Source organism: Pelophylax lessonae (assembly GCF_965119305.1).
Source record: "Pelophylax lessonae genome assembly, chromosome: 3".
In the NCBI taxonomy this organism is placed as follows: Eukaryota; Metazoa; Chordata; class Amphibia; order Anura; family Ranidae; genus Pelophylax; species Pelophylax lessonae.
Genome location: NC_138770.1, coordinates 521,805,708 through 521,825,647, shown reverse-complemented (window position 1 = coordinate 521,825,647; position 19,940 = coordinate 521,805,708). Strand labels below are relative to the sequence as shown.

Sequence of the window (19,940 nt, the reverse complement as noted above, 5' to 3'; positions counted from 1 at the left end):
CCTTCTGAGCGTGTGTACTGCCATACAATGGTGGGAACAGAGTCTCATACAATTATGAAAGTCCAAACAGGGTTTTTTTTTAGGATTAACTGATTATGGCTTGCAGATTAAATGCATTTTACTGCAAATATAAAGTACATAAAACTGCATTGGTGTGAACAGTGTACTATATAGACATTCATTTTTTTTTTGTATCAAATTACCTAATATCCCTTTTTATGTTGTTGTTTTTTTACTGTTACGAGCCCATTCAGACTAGCACGACACGACTTTGGGGGGCGACCTGTGAAGTCGCGTGCACCGCGACTTCGGCGCGACTTGCAGAGACTTCTCATAATGGAAGTCTATGCAAGTCGCCTCCAGGTCGCCCCAGAGTAGTACAGTACCCTTTTTCTAAGTCGGAGCGACTTGTGTCGCTCCTATTAGAACGGGTCCTGTGCTAATCAATGGACCGCGACCGAGTGCGACTTGTCAGGCTGACAAGTCGCCTGACAAGTCGCGCTAATGTGAATGGGCTCTTAACTATGCTGACTATGTATATGTTTACGTTTGTATTTTTTTAAACTTTTTATCTTTACAGGATTCATTGATTCAGCATGTGTTAGTGGCTATCAATGCTGTATGTTAATTTGTTTGCATTTATTGTAGAATCTAAAGGTACAAATGAGAGACTTTGAATCCAGTGCTCAGCCAGTTCAGGAATGGCTCAGCACTACTGAACGAATAGTCCAAGACAGTAATAATCGCCTCCATGACCTGCCTTCCAAAAGAAAGGAACAGCAGAAGCTGCAGGTAATTTCTGGCCTTATTCCTGTGTGTGTCCATGGCCCCCCTAGGCTAGAACATTTATCACATTATGCCAACATGGCCTAAATTATTTCCTTCAGTCATAAGCTTGCCCTCGTAATAATCTAACATATTGTTCCCAGCTTAAAGGCCAGCTTCACCCAAAATCGAATGGTACTCATAGCATGAATCACCTGCTGGCTGCTTATAGCTGTTTCAGACTCCAGTTGTGAAATTTCCCAGTTTATGTCTCGCCTGTTCCCCATAAGGCCATCATGAGGATGGTGCAGTTGGACTTTTCCATTATTTGTGTATTTTACATTATGAAGAATTCAGCAGGAGCAGTGGCACCACCATTTGGCTTGGCATTGGTTCGTTTGGGTAGCTTTTAGAATTTTTGGAGGTATTTCAACACTGGAGAGCTATAAAAAGCCAACATGTGATTCTGTTTTTCAGCTAAAAAGTACATTTTGGGTAGAGATGACCTATTGTCTAACATGTTGCACCCAGCTTCTACTAATGTCTTTATGCCATTGTTTTCTGCTCTGTTTGAAATGTGCTTGTGCTCTCTAGTCTATCCTGGAAGAAATAGCCTGTCATGAACCACAAATCACCAGACTAAAAGAAAAAGCTCAGCAGTTGAGGGAAGGACAGTCTGCCAGCAAAACCTGTGCGCACAGGGTGTCTCAGCTGTCTGCTCAATACCTAGCTTTAAACAATCTAACCAAGGTAATGTTTTACTGTTTGTGCTTGCTGCTTGTGTGTTACTCTTGATGTGTTATCTTTATTGCTGCACCTGATGCTATGTACAAAGCATGGATTGTTTTAACTGCCTGAACAGTAACCTGAATAATCTGTACAACTAATTTGATAGGCCTTAAAAAACATTGTAGCAGACATTAGCTTAGGAAAAGGAGGCTAGGGAAGGTTTGGCACTATGCTGTTGCAAGGACGTTTTGGAAGACTTTGTTTAAACTTTTGAAGGTAAGTCTGTCTTTTACTCCCCAGTCTTCTATACATCGTAAAAGAACACTTGGAGGTTAAAGTGGAAATTTACCCATAACAACTTGGTAAAAAATAATGTTCTTTAGCAAGAGCATACATTCCACATTAATAATTATGTTATTAAAATTAGTGTGTGCTGTAAATTGCCTCCAGCACTGGTCCTGTTTCTTCAGGCTGCAGGCTGCCATTTTGATGAAGCCCAGAGCCCCTGAACAACAGTAAATCATAAAGTGGAACTAAACCCATTGATTTAATGGTTTCAAAAAACAGTTACATTCCTGGAATGTTGGGATTGCAAACTGTCACATTTGCTTGTGTCCTCAACTAAACTGTCAAACCATCAAATGGCTGGTGTTATAACTGATCACATGTGCAGCACCATGGCAGTTTCATATCAAACAGAAACAGCTTCCTGCTGTAAAGATCGGAAGGTCTAATTCTGATTTAAAGCGGTGTTCCAGCCTCCAGCCTCCCCCTCCAAAAATTAAAAGTCAGCAGCTACACATACTGTAGCTGCTGACTTTTAATATTAGGACACTTACCTGTCCTGGAGTCCAGCGATGTTGGTACAGCAGCCGATATTTCCATCGGCTGTCGGGGCAGCCGCCGCCATTGCCGGTGAGGGAACCCAGCAGTGAAGCCTTACCGCTTCACGGGCGGGTCCGTAATGTGCATGCGTGAAGTGCGCTGCACATTTGGATTGGCTTGGCGGCGGGGGAAGGAGGAGGGGGCTAAACCTCCGAGGGACAGCACCGCGGCGCCGTCTCCCGGAAGTGGGGAAGGGTACCTGTCAAAAACAGGTACCCGTTCCCCCCTGAAAGGTGCCAAATGTGGCACCGGAGGGGGGAGAAAGCAAATGAGTGGAAGTTCCACTTTTGGGTGGAACTCTGCTTTAAGGATTTAAGCCTAGGTTCACACATATGCAATGAGGGAACCAGCGTGATTCTAGTGCGGGTTCCCGCATTGCATCTCCCCTGCAGGCAGTTCATACTGCCCTCTGCGAACTGCTGCCGGTGTCAATACAAAGTTAATGACACCACCAGATTGGTTTGCAGATCGCAGTGTGAACTGTGAATTCGGACAGGAATCGGATCATATGGGTGTGAACACCCATGTGATCCAAATCCAGTGCTGGGGGGAAAAAAGTTTCCTGCACCTTTGTTATGCAAAATACAATGTATGGCTGTATGGCTGAATTTGCATTTGCACAGACATTGCATGTAATCTGCGCAGCAATGCGGTGCGAATCACATGCAATGTCTGACATTGCTTATGTGTGAACCCAAGCTAAGTGAACAGATCAGTCTCTACAAACTCGGTGTTTAAAAATGCCTAAAATGAAGATCAAATAAGCATTTGCAGGGCAGGGTGAGGCAGTGTACTAGTGGATTTTAAACAACATAGACACTTATTTTTAAAGTTTTATTCCTGCAAAAGGGGCCAGTCTGAAGTGATCTAGCAGAACTTAATTTTCTGACTAAAGTTCCACTTTAGGCTCAGAGGCTGTAAGCGTAATTTATTCCACATCATCATCACCAATCCACACAACTGCAGGACATAGGGATAAGAGGATGGTTCTGCAGTAGTTAATGAGAGTCACTGCCTTAAATTTTAAAAATTTCCATACAACTGTAAATGCTTCCCCAAGGCAGTGGGGTCAGTCTAGGGGAGCAGAACAAATGAATGGCGATGGCAGCACTCATAGATGTAGCTCCCTATGTGTATCTGACACCTCCCTGAGAGCTTGTATGTAATTAAATAATCTAGTTTAATACACTTTTCTAATGTTGGGATTTAGAGAGTAATAGAAAGTGCCAATTGCATTCTCAATTTTAGTGTATTGTGCACTGAATATATAGCTAATATCAGATACTGGTATACGGGAAGGAAGGAAATGAAGAGAGAGAGAGAGGATGAAATGAAGTCTTAGGAGACATCTCATCGGGTTCTTGATTTATTTCCCTTTTTGCTTTATGCGTGCAACAGCTCCTTTTTATCAAGTCCGAGAACAACTGTTAGTTCATTCGCCAAATGATCCTCACAGTTTTTGTACCCAAATTATCATCACGTTTTTTTGTAACCAATGATGTTCACAGTTTTTTAACAAAATTTGTGGAGACCATTTAGCAAATTAACTAACCTTGGTTTTTCTTGATATCTGACTGGATAAAAAAACAGGTTGCTGTACACACACCAAAAGGGAAAAACAAAAATTAGAAACCAGATGAGACCAGTAGAGTCTTTATTTACAGTACTGTGCATAAGTCTTAGGCAGGTGTGAAAAAATGCTGTACATTAGGAATGCTTTCAGAAATAGAAGTGTTCATAGTTTATTTTTATCAGTTAATAAAATAGAAAGAAAACAACATAAGAGAAATCCAAATCAAATCAATATTTGGTGTGACCACTTTTTGCCTTCAAAACAGCATCAATTCTTCAGTTCTTCTAGACACACTTTGTCCTGGACACAGGTGATCACAGATTGAGGTAAAGGGCCAATTACAGCCCTTTACCATGTGATCAGCTGTGTCCAATCAGAGCTGACCACAGGTAAACAAACTTGCCAGTTAACGGCATTCTTTTTCTCACGCGCTGTCAGAGCATGAAGAAAGGAGAGTCGGTAAACGACAAGTGTGACAGGGTGGCCATCAGTGCAGCTTATCAGTGGCCATCAGTGCCATCTCATTAATGCCTATAAGTGCCGCCTCACCAGTGCACATCAGTGCAGCCTCACCAGTGCCTCTTGGTGGAGCCTTATCAGTGCAGCTTCATAAGCGCACATCAGTGCAGCTTCATCAGCGCACATCAGTGCAGCTTCATCGGTGCAGCATCTTCAGTGCACATCAGTGCAGCATCATCAGTGCCCACATTAGTGCAGTCTTATCATGAAGATCAGTGAAAAATAACAGAAACTAGCTTTTTTTTTTTTTTTTCTAAATTTTTGATCTTTATTTGTTTAGCAAAAAATAAAAAACCCAGTACTGAATAAATACCACCAAAATAAAGCTCTATTTGTATGGAAAAAAAAATAAACATTTAACATGGGCACAGTGTTGCATGACCACACAATGTCATTTAACCTCCCTGGCGGTATGATTATGTCAGGAATTATGTACCAAAAGCGGTACAATTTTTTGCATGGAAATTTGGCGTTATGTATTATAGGCCTACAATTCTTAGTAGTTATTGACTTAAACCTGACCAAAACAAGACTCTAGTAGACATCCCAGATGTGATAAATTTGAAACACAAACGCATGAATTATAATCTAATCAATAATATAATTTTATTATATAATATATAATATAATATATATATATATATATATATATGTATATATATATATATATATATATATATATAATATAATAAAATTATATTATTGATTCGATTATAATTAATGTGGTATATATATATATATATATATCTGTGTGTGTATATATATATATATATATATATATAATATAAATGTTATGTGTTTGTGTTTTGTGCAACATTTGAATTTTCCTCCCAGTTCCGCTCCCATGCACCATTGCTGCTGCAGGGAACGGAACCAGGAAGTCATCAGACCGATGGACGAGCGGCGGGGATCTCGGCTGGCGATCACAGCATGGGAGATCATCGCTGGATCGCCAGGAGAAGGTAAGGAACCCCGCTGCAGGCTCTGCACATCCACCCCGAGCGTGACTTGGGGATACCGATCCTAGCATAAAAAATCCACCCCGAGTCACGCTCGGGGATACCGCTAAGGGGGTTAAAGTGCGGCAGTGCTGAAAGCTAAAAATTGGCCTGGGCAGGAAAAGAGTGAAAGTGGCCAGTATTGAAGTGGGTATAGAAGAACAAGGAGTCCTGGAAGTGATAGTTTGGTGCTCGCAGAGCCTTGATCTCAACATCATCAAGTCTGTCTGGAATTACATGAAGAAACAGAAGGATTTGAGGCAGCCTACATCAACAGATCTGTGGTTTGTTCTCCAAGATGTTCCGAACAACCTACCTGCAGAGTTCCTTCAAAAACTGTGTGCAAGTGTACCTACAATAGAATATTGATGCTGTTTTTAAGACAAAGGATGGTCACACTAAATATTGATTTGATTTGGATTTCTCTTCTGTTCATTTGCTTTCCATTTTGTAAACTGATAAAAATGGATGTTTCTGTTTCTAAAAGCATTCTTAAATTATGACATTTTTTCACACCTGCCTAAAACTTCTGCACAGTACTGCATATATGCTCTACAATTACCATTCTGTTAAATGATAGCTATCATCCTATAATTGAAGATCTCTGTAGCAGAACTTTTAGATTTCTTGTTTTCTTCAGGTTGTATTTCACTAAAAGATTAATTTATTCATTCAACTTTTGCTCCATCATTTGTTGCATTAGTTAAGCTGCCAGGATCAGAACACAGTTTCAGGGAAGTCAAGCTTCTACACTTTTCTTGTAATGTGGAGACTTGGACACTCATGAAAACATTTCACCTGCAGAGGCAATACATTGCAGTCTGAGCATTCAGAAATTCAATTTCTTACTGATCTGGCAAAGCTACCAAGACAATGTAAACAACATTTTTGAAGGAGATCCCATGGGGCATTCTCTTTGCTTTACTCAGCAGAAGGGTCGTATGCAGTCTGCTCTTCTTTCCATGTAAACACATTGATAGAGATTTACATTGCATTCATAGATCATTTCAATTGCTTATCAAAGCATCATCTATGTGATGTTGCTTATTCTGTGTGTATTGATCTGTGTGTGTTTTGTGCATTTTTTGAAAGACTTCCATAACTAATGTAAGTTAGACACCACTAATGAAGACATTTACAGGCCTGCACACAAATCCTGAAAAAATCAATTTTTGAGCGGATCACTACTACTGCAGTCTGATAGGTGCATGTCATGGTGTGCCACTGTTGCATAGAAAATGTTATTGAACGCTAATAGTAAGGTGCTGAATGTGCCACTCAGTTCACAGTAGTAGTTGCTGGCTTAGAACCCACAATTTCTGTGAAGACTAATGCTGCTTATGTGTCCTGTTATCTCTTCTTGAGTCTATCCTGTAATCACGATGTGGAATCATGTGTTACATCAAAAGGTAGCATTATTTCTTAGGCTAGGTTCACACTTATGTTGTTTCCCTGTGGCTACGTTTGCGAGGGCACGGCAGCCCATGCATTTAAATAGGCTGCTGTACCTGCAGGAAATGCATGGAAAAGGTCTCTGAACCTTTTCTAAATATGCAGCCACATGAAAACCACATGGTGCTATGTGTTTCTGTGCATTGGGAAAACATAGAAAACAAGAGAAGGGCGCACTGACCTAGCGCAATATCATAAAACATTAATTGAAAGATTAAAACACATGCCACACATAGTACTCACAAACATGCTAACGGTAAGCATGGGAAAGGTTTCTTTTTGCAATCCAGAGACCTCCAGAAAAGAAGTACTTTTCTATAAAGCAGGAGGACTGTGGTGATGGGGCTGACGCATTTCAAGGGAGAACCCTCTTCATCAGAGCCTTGATCCCAAATGACTAACCAGACATTTATATAGTCCAGTGGAGTGGACAGGACCTCCCACATAGGTCTTGTTTTCTATGTTTGCAGTCTGTATGGATACCCATCCTCCTGAGAGGGCAGCAAGATCCTAGAAGCCAATTAAACAGCCGTCCTTTTAACACAGCACTCAAGCGCAGAAGACTGTATCTATCTTCATTTAGAAAACATGCCACAGTTTTCAATGCGTTGGGGTGCCATTAAGCATTAATGGCATCCCTGCACATCTGATGAATAGCAGCCTGTTATTTCTGTGGGTGCCCAAAAGCATTGGGGATTACACGCAAACCCACATATAGTAGATGTGAACCTAGCCTTAGGTATCACTACACAATCAATGTCAGTACAAAAAGAGAAAAGAACACAGTCACAAATGTATTGTTCAGCTTTCCGAGGCACTGCATTGTTCTAAATTTCCAATATTGCACCTAATTCCTCTGTAGGAAAAAATGTCTAGGATGGATCGAGTCGTTGCAGAACATCAGCAGTTTTCTCAAGGCTTGAATGAGCTTCAGGACTGGATAAAGGATTCTGTTCATCTGCTGCAGTCATACTGTCACCCAACAGCAGATAAAAGTGTCCTCGACAGTAGAATGTCTAAGCTGGAGGTAATTATGTCACAAGCATTTAATTTATTTTTATCTTATATTGAGTGAGCAAATGTTGTATTTCATGAGTAATCCTTATAGTTTACTAATTTTATTGTGCACTGTGCTCATAAAATAAAACTAGCTAAATAACACAAATAAAATGACAATAAGGAATAAAAGTCCTTAAAAGTTGTATCAATAATCTCAATAATTAAATGTTCATGGTTATCAGTGTCCAATCATATCATATCAGTGCTAAAACCTGCAACAAGTTGCTCAAAAAATTAATATTCATGCATTAACTGAGGTCTCACTATGAAAGAGATATACTGAAATGCTGTGGACCACTATAATTAATGGTCAATATGAGCTTGATATCTTCTAGCCACGACTTTTAGTAGACTGCCTCTCTCCACTATGTAACCACCTGGGATCTCAATCGGTAGGGTATTAAAAGTTTCCATAGTGTTAACCCAACAATAAGAATCACACTCACTAGCGCATCATTAATAACATTACGTTAAATGTACTCTGCTCCAGTGGTAGATTTGGTAAAGCATGAAAAATAAAGTGTAAAAAAGTGCCCAAATGTGTTCCAAACATAAATTTGTCAAGTTATGCCCATCACTCTTGTGCTCCTCCTAAAGTAAATTGACTCATTAAATATAAATATATTAAAGATCAGAGTAACAGTTGATGGAATTAGTTCATAACTTTTTCTTTTGATTGACTTTCTTTCACCACAGATTTACATTCCAAATTCCCCTCAAATGAACATATACATAGAGAAAACAGAACCTTTATTGTGTAAAACCACACATATTTAATGCATAAGACAAAACCTGCCTACCTATGGATCAACTGTGGGAAAAGGGTTGTACATTTGGAGTTTTTTTAAGACATTTTTAGTGTTTTTCTATGTTGGTTGAACTGGATGAACTTTGGTTCCTTTTCCTATGTAACTATGTAAAGTAAAACACACTCATAGAGACGTGTACTTTAACAGCACCAAATATACAGTCTATGTGCCTTTCTCACCGGTCGAACCCCATGGCAGCACTTTCAGATTGTGTAATGGCATCAGCATCTCCCTGCCCACTCAACCCGTTTCATCATGTAACTTTTTCAGAAGTTTATATGCATATTACCCTGGTTTCTCAACATGAATTTAGGCTGTCTGGCAGATGTTTATGCCACGTCTGGTTTATGTAGCAGTGCAGCATTTAAACTGTAGCAAATGTTGTTTGTATCACTAGTCTGACATCAGCCTGTGTGTGCTTCTGTTCTCATAGGTTAAATAATTGGAAGAGTTCCTTTAAAATGCCACTAATTAATGCATTCTTGCAGCTACTTGGATATCTAAATGACAATTGCTGTAGTGTTTTCTGTACACTAGTATGAAACATCTGTTGTGTAAGCTTGCATTGATCTTGTTGGCTTAGTACATATCTGCTTTCTCTTTGATTTTCAGTTAAAACTGTACTGCCATGGGTTTTCTGTAGAAATGTATACCAAGAATGGTGTCGTCTATATCAATAGGTCAAATTTTAAACTGTAAAATAAAACCAAATTAGTTTTTGTGGGTGATACCATCACTTTGCTTTCTTCTCCTGGTATGGAATACCCTCATTAGGTAAAAAAATGGACTCTGCCTATAGCCTTTTACAATACAAAGTGCTAGACACAGGCAAATTGATTTGCTAATCAGGAGTGGGACAACTTTATTACAGGTCCACATTGATGTAAGGGGCTGGTGACTGATTCTGTTTGTTAGCCTTTATCCAAACTGAAACATTGGCACTTAAAAGTGGGTTCTGGCTGTTATCATAATGACAATTCTTTTGGTATAGGCTCTGTTACTGGTGAAGCAGGAGAAGGAAATACAGATAAGGATGACATTGGAAGAGAAGGGGAAGTTGAGACTTTAAATGAGGCGTGTGACACGGCCAATAAACTAAAAACATAATAGCATATTTATTGTTCCAATAGCGATACACATGACATGTAAGAAGAATAGAAAATATTGGTAATAGGTAATAAAAAGTATAGATATGAGCTGGTATACATTCCCCAAAGTCGCATATTGGTACAACCAATATTATACAAGGTATTGTATGATATGGCTGTAAACACATAATAATAAAACTGCATCAAAATATGCTCAACGCGTTTCTGTGGACTGTGTTCCTCTTCATCAGGAAAAAGTGTGTGATGTGTATCTGCAAAAAATATATATGTTTATAAAAGAGATACCAAAGGGTCTAATAATTGAAAAGGAGGAGAAAACCAACCCCAATCAACTTACAATACAGCTCAGATCTTACAAAACACATTGGCGTAGAATGCTGGACTTGGCCAAGAATACAGCCCTCCCGGGAGCTGTGGGGGCGCGAACAAGTGGGCAAGCTAGGCACGAACACAGCACACTGGGAGAAAGATGTTAGTAAAGTTGTGATCAACAGTGACAAGCTTAGCGGCATCCAAGCTTTTCCTATGTAATTATCAATAGTGTGTACTTATAATACAGTGTAGGGTGCTGCTTGTATGCTAGCATGTTTCTGTTTGTTCGCCTTTATCCAAACTGAAACATTAGCACTGAGTGGGTGCTGGCTATTATCATAATGACAATTCTTTTGGTATAGGCTCTGTTACTGATGAAGCAGGAGAAGGAAATACAGATGAGGATGACATTAACCCGAGGAGAATCTGTTCTAAGGAATACATCTCCAGAAGGAGTCCCTGCCATCCAGGGCCAACTTCAAGACCTGAAGGACTCCTGGGCCTCACTGCTATCCTCCTGTATACATTGTAAAAGGTAAATGTTATTGATGCATTGCATGTTTCTCTACTTAAATCTGCTTCTTTTGTTTCACCTTTAAATAAGTAAGTGTATTTTATTTATTGTTTTTTTATTACAGCCAACTTGAAGGTGCTCTGTCTAAGTGGACAGGCTATCAGGACGATGTACGACAGTTCTCCAGCTGGATGGATGGCATTGAGGAAAGACTAAATGAAGCCGAAAGGCAGTACAATGAACTGAGGGAGAAAATTGCTGCACAGAGCAAAGCTAAAGTAAGTATATATTTATTCATTCACTGTAATTTACAGTTATCTAAATGTGTCTATAAGCATCTAACAAATCAAAAAAATTCTTAAAGTGGAAGTTCAGCCTAACCCTAACTCAGTTTAAGCCTGCTCCCATCCCCTTCTAAACCCTAGTCTATCTACTCTGTGAAAGGAAGATGTGTATACTTACCTATACTGAGAGGAATCTGGCACAGACGCGTGATCTCCCTAGCCACCAGCTTCAACAAAGAGGAGAGATCGGCAACAATGGATGAAATGCCTGTGCTGTGATGTCACCCATAGGCTTACTAGGAGGCATCCGTTGTTGGTTGTGCCTCCTCTACACTGCGGCCCCCGCTGACAGCTGATCACTCTCAGAATAGGTATACACTGCCACAGGATAGATAGAATACGGTTTAGAAGGGGGATGGGAGCATATTTAAGCTTAGTTAGGAATAGGCTGGACTTCCACTTTAAGGCCTCATTCATACTGGATGTTTTTACATGGGTCCTAGATCCAGCTCCTCCTGGATGCCCTGGCAGTGGGGTTTTTTTCCTGCTTCTAAACTCCCCTGCATGATAGCCTACATATCCATGCACACATAGGTTTAGTGGCATCCAGGAGCAACAGAGTTTGGGCAGAAAAACCGATTGACGCTTCTAAAAGCTGCTGAACACGTCTAAACGCTAGGCCTGTTTATTGGTTGAGTATTAATTAATTTCAGTGGCCAGAATAAATTATTTTTTTCTGGCCAATGAAAAGAATTAATGCCCAAGAGTTTTACGCCTGTAAAAGCTCCTAAAAGCTTTAGACACTTTTACAAGTGTCAGGCATTTTTTCTGCAAAAATGCTGCTGGCTTCTAGGATAGTTAAATAAATGTCCTGTGTGAATGAGGCTTAAGACTGTAGGTCTTAAGGCAAACATGTATATTATTTTTACATTTCAGAGTAAATTCTGTTATTTACTTTTTTATCTTTCCTTTGTTCTTAATCTGGGGTTATACTGTAATGTAATACAAATGAGTAGATATCCTAAACACACAGAATTCTGTGTTTTCATGCTATGCTGATAACATTGGAAATCATGGAGAGCCATAATGTGTTTATGATCACTCTGCCTTTGCTTGATAGTGTTTAAAAGCCCAGTAATGTTGGTGGGCTCTGTAAATTTACAGTAAAGGATAAAAGACCCTTGGCATAGGTTTATCAGTGGAAGAAAGACAAGTTTTACTGGGAGACAGTATTACACAAAAACTTATCTTGAGTTTTTTTATGCCAAGAAACTGTGCAGTCAATATTTGCAAATGATTACAGAGTCTGGAACAATAAAGAAACACTCTACCACCACTTTTTTTTTTTTTTTCCAGTTACTGAATGAAGAGGTTGTAAGTCACGGATCTATGTTGGACACCATAGAAAAGAAGGGGTCCAGTATGACTGAACATTATGTTACACAGTTGGAGCTCCAGGATCTGCAGGAACGCTACAGCGCACTACAAGGAAAGACCAAGGTAACAAACAGTTGTGAAATTAATTTTACATTTGTTGAGGAATTTTCCCAAAATTATATTAAAATAATAAGTAACTGCTGAAAATTTGGTAGTTTAAGACCTGCTTTGTCAACAATTATACGTGGTTATATGTACATATACTGGTGTTAATAACTCCCCTTTGGTGCTAAAACTTTGTTTTTTCAGTAATACATAAGTATGTCGCTAAATATCATTGAAAGGTCTTGCAAAGTGTTACTCGGGTCCCAAGAACATCTTCTCGCTAAGAGAACATTTGCGAATGCCATGTGAGCTAGCTGATAAACATGTCACGATAATGCTTCTAAAGCTGGAAAATTGTGTGATATAACTTTAGACTCTCGTTGCCCATGGACCCATTACCAGCTGTTATTCTGTTTCTTTTAAGTCTATGAAACCATTTATTTAACACAGATATATTCTTTTGTAGGAGGCCATTTCCAAAGCAGATAAAATTGTCTCAGATCATCAAGATTATCAAAAGGGTCTTCGGACATTTGATGATTGGTTACAGCAAGAGATTGAGAAGCTAGATTGTCTGGAGTTGCTGGATGGCAATATTGAGATGTATGAAAGCACACTTCGGGAACTTCAGGTACACTAAAAAATTGGACATAACATTTTTAGATAGCAACTACATCAATGCAGTCATCCTGTGAACCAATAAAAATGGCTTGGTACACATATGCCAACTATGGTACAGTATATCTCATTTAGGACGTTATTGCACTTCACTTGTATAACCTATAAATATATGTTACTGATGGGGCTCAAAAACCTGAGAGTGATCTGACCTATTTCAGCTGGATGTTTGCTCATACAGAAGCTGCAGATCGTTAGATTGTGTTCCCACATGAAGCCATCCTCAGATGTTGATGGCCTGCTCGACTCAAGTAATCAACCAACTTAGGCTAACTGCACCCAAAAAAAAAAATTTATTAGAAGTATGGAATTACGGACGTGGATATTCAATATTTTATGAAACCTTTCAGATATACAGATTGGTACTTAAAGGCTGAATTAACACGAACTTTGGGAAAATTAAAGATAAGTGCTCCGTAGGTCTGACCATTACTATCACCCTCCTCCCCAATTTGATTTATTTCATGATTATATTTAGGCCTTATATATTTATATGGAGTGGCAACGGATTAATACTCTAGGATACACAGGAAAATACCCATATCTAGTAGCAATAGCAAAAAAAATTAAAATCAATCAAAGGGACCAGCCTATGTTAAGATGTTGAGAAATTATATCTTTTTTTTCTGTATTAATTTATTTTTTTTTCCCCTTCCCCTCCCTTTCTCTTTTTTCTTCCTTCTCCCTAGAATATAGAGTAAAGATTTTTGATATTGTGATTATTAATTTTTCTTTTCCTTTGTTTGTATGATTTGTTTGCTATAAAAAAATTAATAAAAAGAGATTTAAAAAAAAAAAGAAGTATGGAATTATACAGATAATACCAAATACAGTTAGGCTGGCAATACATGGATCAAATTTCAGTTGATTACTGCTGAATTGGTTAAAATTCTTTCCATGGGTGGGCCTGGGATCACCACCTAACTCAACAGTAGTACACCAAAAAGTGCTTCTGACTGCCTCTGCTATTGCCTGTCAAAATACAATAGCTGGCATTGCAGATTTTTTCATTCACATTTTTTAGTGTGAATGGAGGAATAAAGTGATTTCTCTGGATCAGTCCACAGGACTGAAAGAGGTAAATCATAATGTGGATGGCTGTGCACTTAATGATGGTTGTTGGATCCATCAAGCAAGGTCTGCAAAAGCTGTAATACAAGACCCAGTGTCTGGTATAATAAATATAATGAACAACAAAAGCACAACATGCAATGTTTCTTTGTAATTGCACCATAAAAATACAACTAGGTCGTGAATGTGCATATTAAGTAATTCTGGCTGACAGGTTTTAAGCTAAAATACCCCCTAGCATACCAAAGCCCAGCTTGTGAAGGTTCTAGATTTACAGGTGAAACTTCTTTAAATTCAGTAGTGCTGCAGTCTGAAGAGGGTTTGGTAGGTTCTTACACCATACCAAATGTGTCACATTTTCTTCTTTTCAGGAACTTCAGATGAGGTGTGCAGAAGGTCAAGCTTTATTAAACTCTGCACTACATATACGGGAAGAAGTTATACAATGGGGCATCCCTCACATTGAAGATAGAGAATTGGAATCATTACAACAGGACTGGCAAGTGTATCAGCAAAGACTCACAGAGACCAGAGGACAGATTAATGCTGTTCTAAGTAAATTAAAAGTGATGGAAAGGAAGTTCCAAAAGGCTGATGAATGGTTGACCTCTGTGGAGGGAAAAGTGAATATTAGAAGAGGACGCCAGTCAGACAGAGCAACAAAGGAGATACAGCTGCAACAAATGAAGGTAAAGCCATAGGAAACAATAAATCCAAATGATTAATATTTGTGTTGGGTAGTTTAAAATTGATTCTCTTTCACTGACCAGACTTGAGGTATTTAGTTGTTTTATGTGTTTTAGAAGGTGCTCATGTTTTTATGGTTATGCAATCATAATCTGAGAGTAAGAATTTGCTAATAGTAGTCAAGATTATATCAATTTCTTTTTCTTTAAATGTATAAGGGCTCTTTCACATGGCCGCTCCGGTTTTTTGGTCCGCTGCGGGGCTTTTTTTTTTTTTTTTTCACGGAGCGGATGACACTTGTGTCATCCGCTCCGTATGCCCGCATATCATCCCATCCGTTTGCGGATGATATATGGACATAATGTAAGTCTATGGGCATTGCGGATGTCAGCGGATGACACCGCTGACATCCGATCTTGCTTCCTTTCCGTTTTTTGAACAGAGGAAGAATAGGGTTCTGTTCCGTTCCAAAAAACGGAACAGAACTGAAAGGAAGAAAATCGGATGTCAGCGGATGGTATTCCGCTGACATCCTCAATGCCGTAGACTTACATTATGTCCGCAAATCATCCGCAAAAAAATAGGATGATTTGCGGACATACGGAGTGCCCGTGTGAAAGGGCCCTAAAGCATGAAGAAATCCTAAAGAACATACTGTGTGAAGCTGCAAAAAGGACACAATTACCCAATTTATAAATCTTAAGGAATCATTTTTATTGTATCCTGAAATACTTATAGTGGTTTTCTTTAATCACTCCCTATGATATAGAACTTGTAGAGCCCAAGGCCACAGTTTCCATCATGGATATTTACTATGAAGTCACATGTTTTGGAAAAACATAACTTCAAATTAACAGTCTTAAAGTTTTTTTAATTTACTATAACAGAATTTCATTACTGATGTTTTTAATTTGATATTATGTAAAGTTTCTAAATCTTTTCTTCATCTTGTAGAAGTGGCATGAAGAAGTGTTGGTCTACAAGGAGGAGGTTGAAGAGGTTGGGTCATTGGCTCAGCAAGTGTTGGAGGAAGGCCGAAGTAGCAGCAGAATGAGTAGCGCGGCCACCCTGCTTGCATCTCGTTATCAAGCTGTCAGATTATACATCGTGGTAAATGCTTTCTTTTAAAACATATTGCCTTTTTTGTTTTATTGATAAAGCACTACTACAATGTCTGCTATTTATGTGTTTCATCGATGTTGTGTATGACACAAGTAACTAAGCCATAGATATCAAGAACTTAACTAAGCCATGGATGTCAAGACCTTAGCTTTGCTTTAAACCTAGGCAACACTTTAATTAGGCAACATGTTGGTGATGGGATTAGTCATGCTAATGTAACAGTATGTGCTTCTCAGAGGTTAATAATATATTGCCACCCATTTAACATAATTCATTAATCATTTGCCTGTCTTCTTTGTTTTAGGAACAAACCCAATTGCTTGAAGAGGAAATGAAAAGCATAGAGGAGTCTGACATTGCCATTAAATCATATTCGGACTGGTTTGGAGAAGTACAAAACAACTTCAAAAATGTTACATCAGACGTGGGAGTCATGGATAAGACAGGTCTGGAGAAGAAAATGAAGAAGCTTGAGGTAATTGGACCATAGGCCATAGTCTGACTAGCAAAAATGCCCATTTGTTCACTGCTGAACGGGTGAATACAGTGGGGGCACAATACTTCAGGAAAAAGTGAGTTTGTTTCACTCCTGTTATTATATGTTATATAATAATATCTAAGTCACCAGTCTGAAAGGAGAGGTCTCTTCCAAGTTACAATACAGAAAGACCCCAGTAAAACTGGGAAGTTATATTTTTGGACTTATGGTAGTTTTAGTTGTTATTTGTATTGAGCATAAACCACGTATTTGCCAATCAATTGTTTATGGTTTTTTTTTACAGAAGACCATGGAAAGTATATGTAGATTTTATCAATTATTTTCTTCTGTCTTCTAATGTTTCTAATTTTTTTCTGCCCCCCTACAGCTTTTATTAAGTGAAATGGATATTGGTCATCGATTGCTAAAATCAGCTCGCGAGAAAGGAGAACGAGTTCTAAACTACTTAGCAGGAGCTGAGGCAGAGCAGCTAGAGAAAGGCATACACAGCCATGTGCAGAACATGGAGGACCTGACAAGTTCAATTAGGAAGGAACACACAGCCTTGGAGAAGGGGCTTCATTTGGCTAAGGAGTTCTCGGACAAATACAAAGTGCAAGCCCAATGGCTAGCGGAATATCAATCAGTTCTGCAAGCTGATGTGGATCCCAAAACTGAACTGTACGAAAAGAAGGCACAGCTAGCTAAATACAAGGTAACCTATACTTTCTGTTCAGTGGTAGGAGAACTGTCATGTTCAGGCTAAACGCAGTCTTCCTATCCAAGGGAGCTTCCTAACCAAGTTTGTTTCCATACAGACACATGAGATTGGATCTGCTGTACGAATAAAGTACATTTTTCATATATGGGTCATGCAGACCACAGGATTCAGCAGTGTCATTAGTAATCAGTTAAATATAATTTTTCTTCTGATATTTAGCTTCATAGCATGCACTGAATGATGAGTGTGCATGACAAGTAAAAAAAAAAGGCATTTGTGAGGATCTGTGTGTTACTAAAATATCAGATTCCCAAATGTATGTGAATCCTAAAACCCAATTGAATCTGTAAGTTCCAAATCAGTTTGAATTGACACATGAACTACAAATTTAATGGAAAGGAGAAGAAATATTTTGCTACTTTTAACAAAGAATGGCCTGGGGCTAAATACCATAAACTCATAGACCTCAGAAAGCTGTTGGATGTACGGACAACCAATCCAATTAGCCCCAGGCTAGAGAGACTAGGGGCATGCTCTTGCAAACATAGCTGGCAGAGATACATTAGCTTATCATTGGATAAACCGCTACATTGATAGTTCCCCCTGAGCGTTGTTATGAGGTGTTCTGGTAGGAATCCATTCACTTTAATCATAGCAGCCAACATGAATATAGTAATAATAAAAACATTAGAGACAAGAGAAGGGCGCACTGACCTAGTGCAATAACATAAAACGTTTATTGGAAATGGTTAAAAGTCACAATATACAGGCTCTGAGGAAGAGGGTCCTACCTCGAAACGCGTTTGCCCCATCTTTATGGACAGTTTCAAGTTTGCTTGCCATTATTAAGAAATATGGTCCTAAGGTCTCTGGATAGCCAAAGGATTTCTTTGGTTTTATGCTTATACACAGCATACTTTTGTGAGTATAATGTATGTTGTGACTTTTAACCATTTCCAATAAATGTTTTATGGTATTGCACTAGGTTGGTGTGCCCTTCTCTTGTTTTTATGTTTTCAGTTTGTGTGGATACCCATCATCCTGAGAGTGCAGCAAGACCTTTGATGCCCACTATTTAGCCAATACCTCTTCGAATTTCTTGCAACATTTAAGCGCAGGAGACATTTACTTGTCTTTTATGAATATAGTAATGTCAGGTTTGGGAATCATGATACTGGATCATTGTCCACTGTATGGGAGTTTCAGGCTTTTCCATTGTCTTAAATACTATACAAAAATTATTCTTGTACTTCATCTGCAGACAAAATGTTAATAATGTAATTGTTTCTGTTTGTGCAGTCTATCCAGCAGACTGTTTTCTCCCATGAGCCTTCTATTAAGCTAGTCATTGAAAAAGGAGAAGCTTTGTTTGGCATGACCCATGATGCTACTATGGGAGACAAAATTCAGAAATTGCAAAAAGACTATCAAGGATTGTGCCATATGGCAAAGGTAAGAGAAACTTTTTTTAAAGTCAAAATAAAATTAGAGATGTCTGATGTTTTATATGGATGATGATGATAATAAATAAAATGCAGGTTAATATGGCACAAATTAGAAGCATTTAGTATTAATTATGTACATTTATTTATCTTTTTGTATGTGCAGTTATTAGTCATGACACCAATCCCTGAAAAAAGCTCTGGGAGTTAAAGAAGATGAACCCCAGCCTTACCTTTAGCCTTGTACAGTTAAACATGCTTTTGCCCTGTGTAAATTGTTTACTGCCTACTGTGAGCTTCTTACATTGTGCATTAGAACCTACAGAAAGTCAGATGGAGCTCCCCTCATTTCTCGGCCAAAGGATGTCTAGCATCATTTAGCCCTTTCATACCCAGTCTAACTGTCCCTGGCTTGTCCCTTCCATTTATTGGATTTTAGTTCTTTCAATTATGAAGGCTCAGCATCATATGTGCAGGCAGTCTGCATGTAAATGTGGACTTCCTAGGAATGACCACTGCTCCAGACAGACACCCATCCATCAAGAAATTTTGATGTTTGCATAACTCCTCCCAAAATGGAGGGTCCTGTGATGTTTTAAGAAATCTATGGACAGCACACTGACAGCCCCTTCCACTAACCATGATCTGCCTATATAGCGTAAAGAAGCACAAAGGCTCAGTGATGAATGCCACTGGATCTAAAATAAAGCAATGGAAATGGAATGATTTTATTTAAAAAATGGAATTACCATGGTGACTGGGGAAAGCTGGACAGGGGTTGGTAGCTAGCCAGGGAAGACAAAATATAAGCAGATTAAAATTCAGCTTAATAGGGTTTTAAAGGGTTTATAGTGCTGGAATTGAAATAACTAACCACTCCATCTTGTTTTTTTTTTTTACCTGTAAATAGACAAGCGTAGTCGATTTGGAAGAAAAAGTAAAGGAGCATGAGGCCTACAATTCTGAGCTGCAGGAAGTGGAGAAGTGGCTGCTTCATATGTCTAGCAGGCTTGTGACTCCAGATCTAATGGAAAGCAACAATCTAGAGACCATTACTCAACAGCTGGCAAACCACAAGGTATTGTTTCATAGGTTATACATAAACTTTTTATAGTGTTAAAATTGTTTAATTTTTCATGTAGTTGTGCTGTCTTGACATGACTATAGTGCTGATATTAGCGTGGTTACTTAAAATGTATAGATGATCGATACAATAGGGATATTTTGTAAAAGAGCTGAGAATGTTCACTT

General features: G+C 38.8%; 1 protein-coding gene across 2 annotated transcripts in view; it reads left to right on the top strand.

The window, feature by feature from the left end:
- Positions 1-19,940, top strand: part of SYNE1 (spectrin repeat containing nuclear envelope protein 1) — a 645,053-nt gene that overhangs the window by 354,617 nt on the left and 270,496 nt on the right. For both annotated transcript variants that reach the window (XM_082249740.1, XM_082249741.1), the window contains 13 exons: positions 649-792; positions 1,360-1,515; positions 7,784-7,948; positions 10,573-10,745; positions 10,849-11,002; positions 12,365-12,508; positions 12,957-13,121; positions 14,611-14,928; positions 15,881-16,036; positions 16,353-16,523; positions 16,915-17,241; positions 18,547-18,699; positions 19,600-19,767. In XM_082249740.1, coding sequence (XP_082105866.1) covers positions 649-792; positions 1,360-1,515; positions 7,784-7,948; positions 10,573-10,745; positions 10,849-11,002; positions 12,365-12,508; positions 12,957-13,121; positions 14,611-14,928; positions 15,881-16,036; positions 16,353-16,523; positions 16,915-17,241; positions 18,547-18,699; positions 19,600-19,767 — 2,394 coding nt within the window. The remainder of the gene's footprint in view (positions 1-648; positions 793-1,359; positions 1,516-7,783; positions 7,949-10,572; positions 10,746-10,848; positions 11,003-12,364; positions 12,509-12,956; positions 13,122-14,610; positions 14,929-15,880; positions 16,037-16,352; positions 16,524-16,914; positions 17,242-18,546; positions 18,700-19,599; positions 19,768-19,940) is intronic.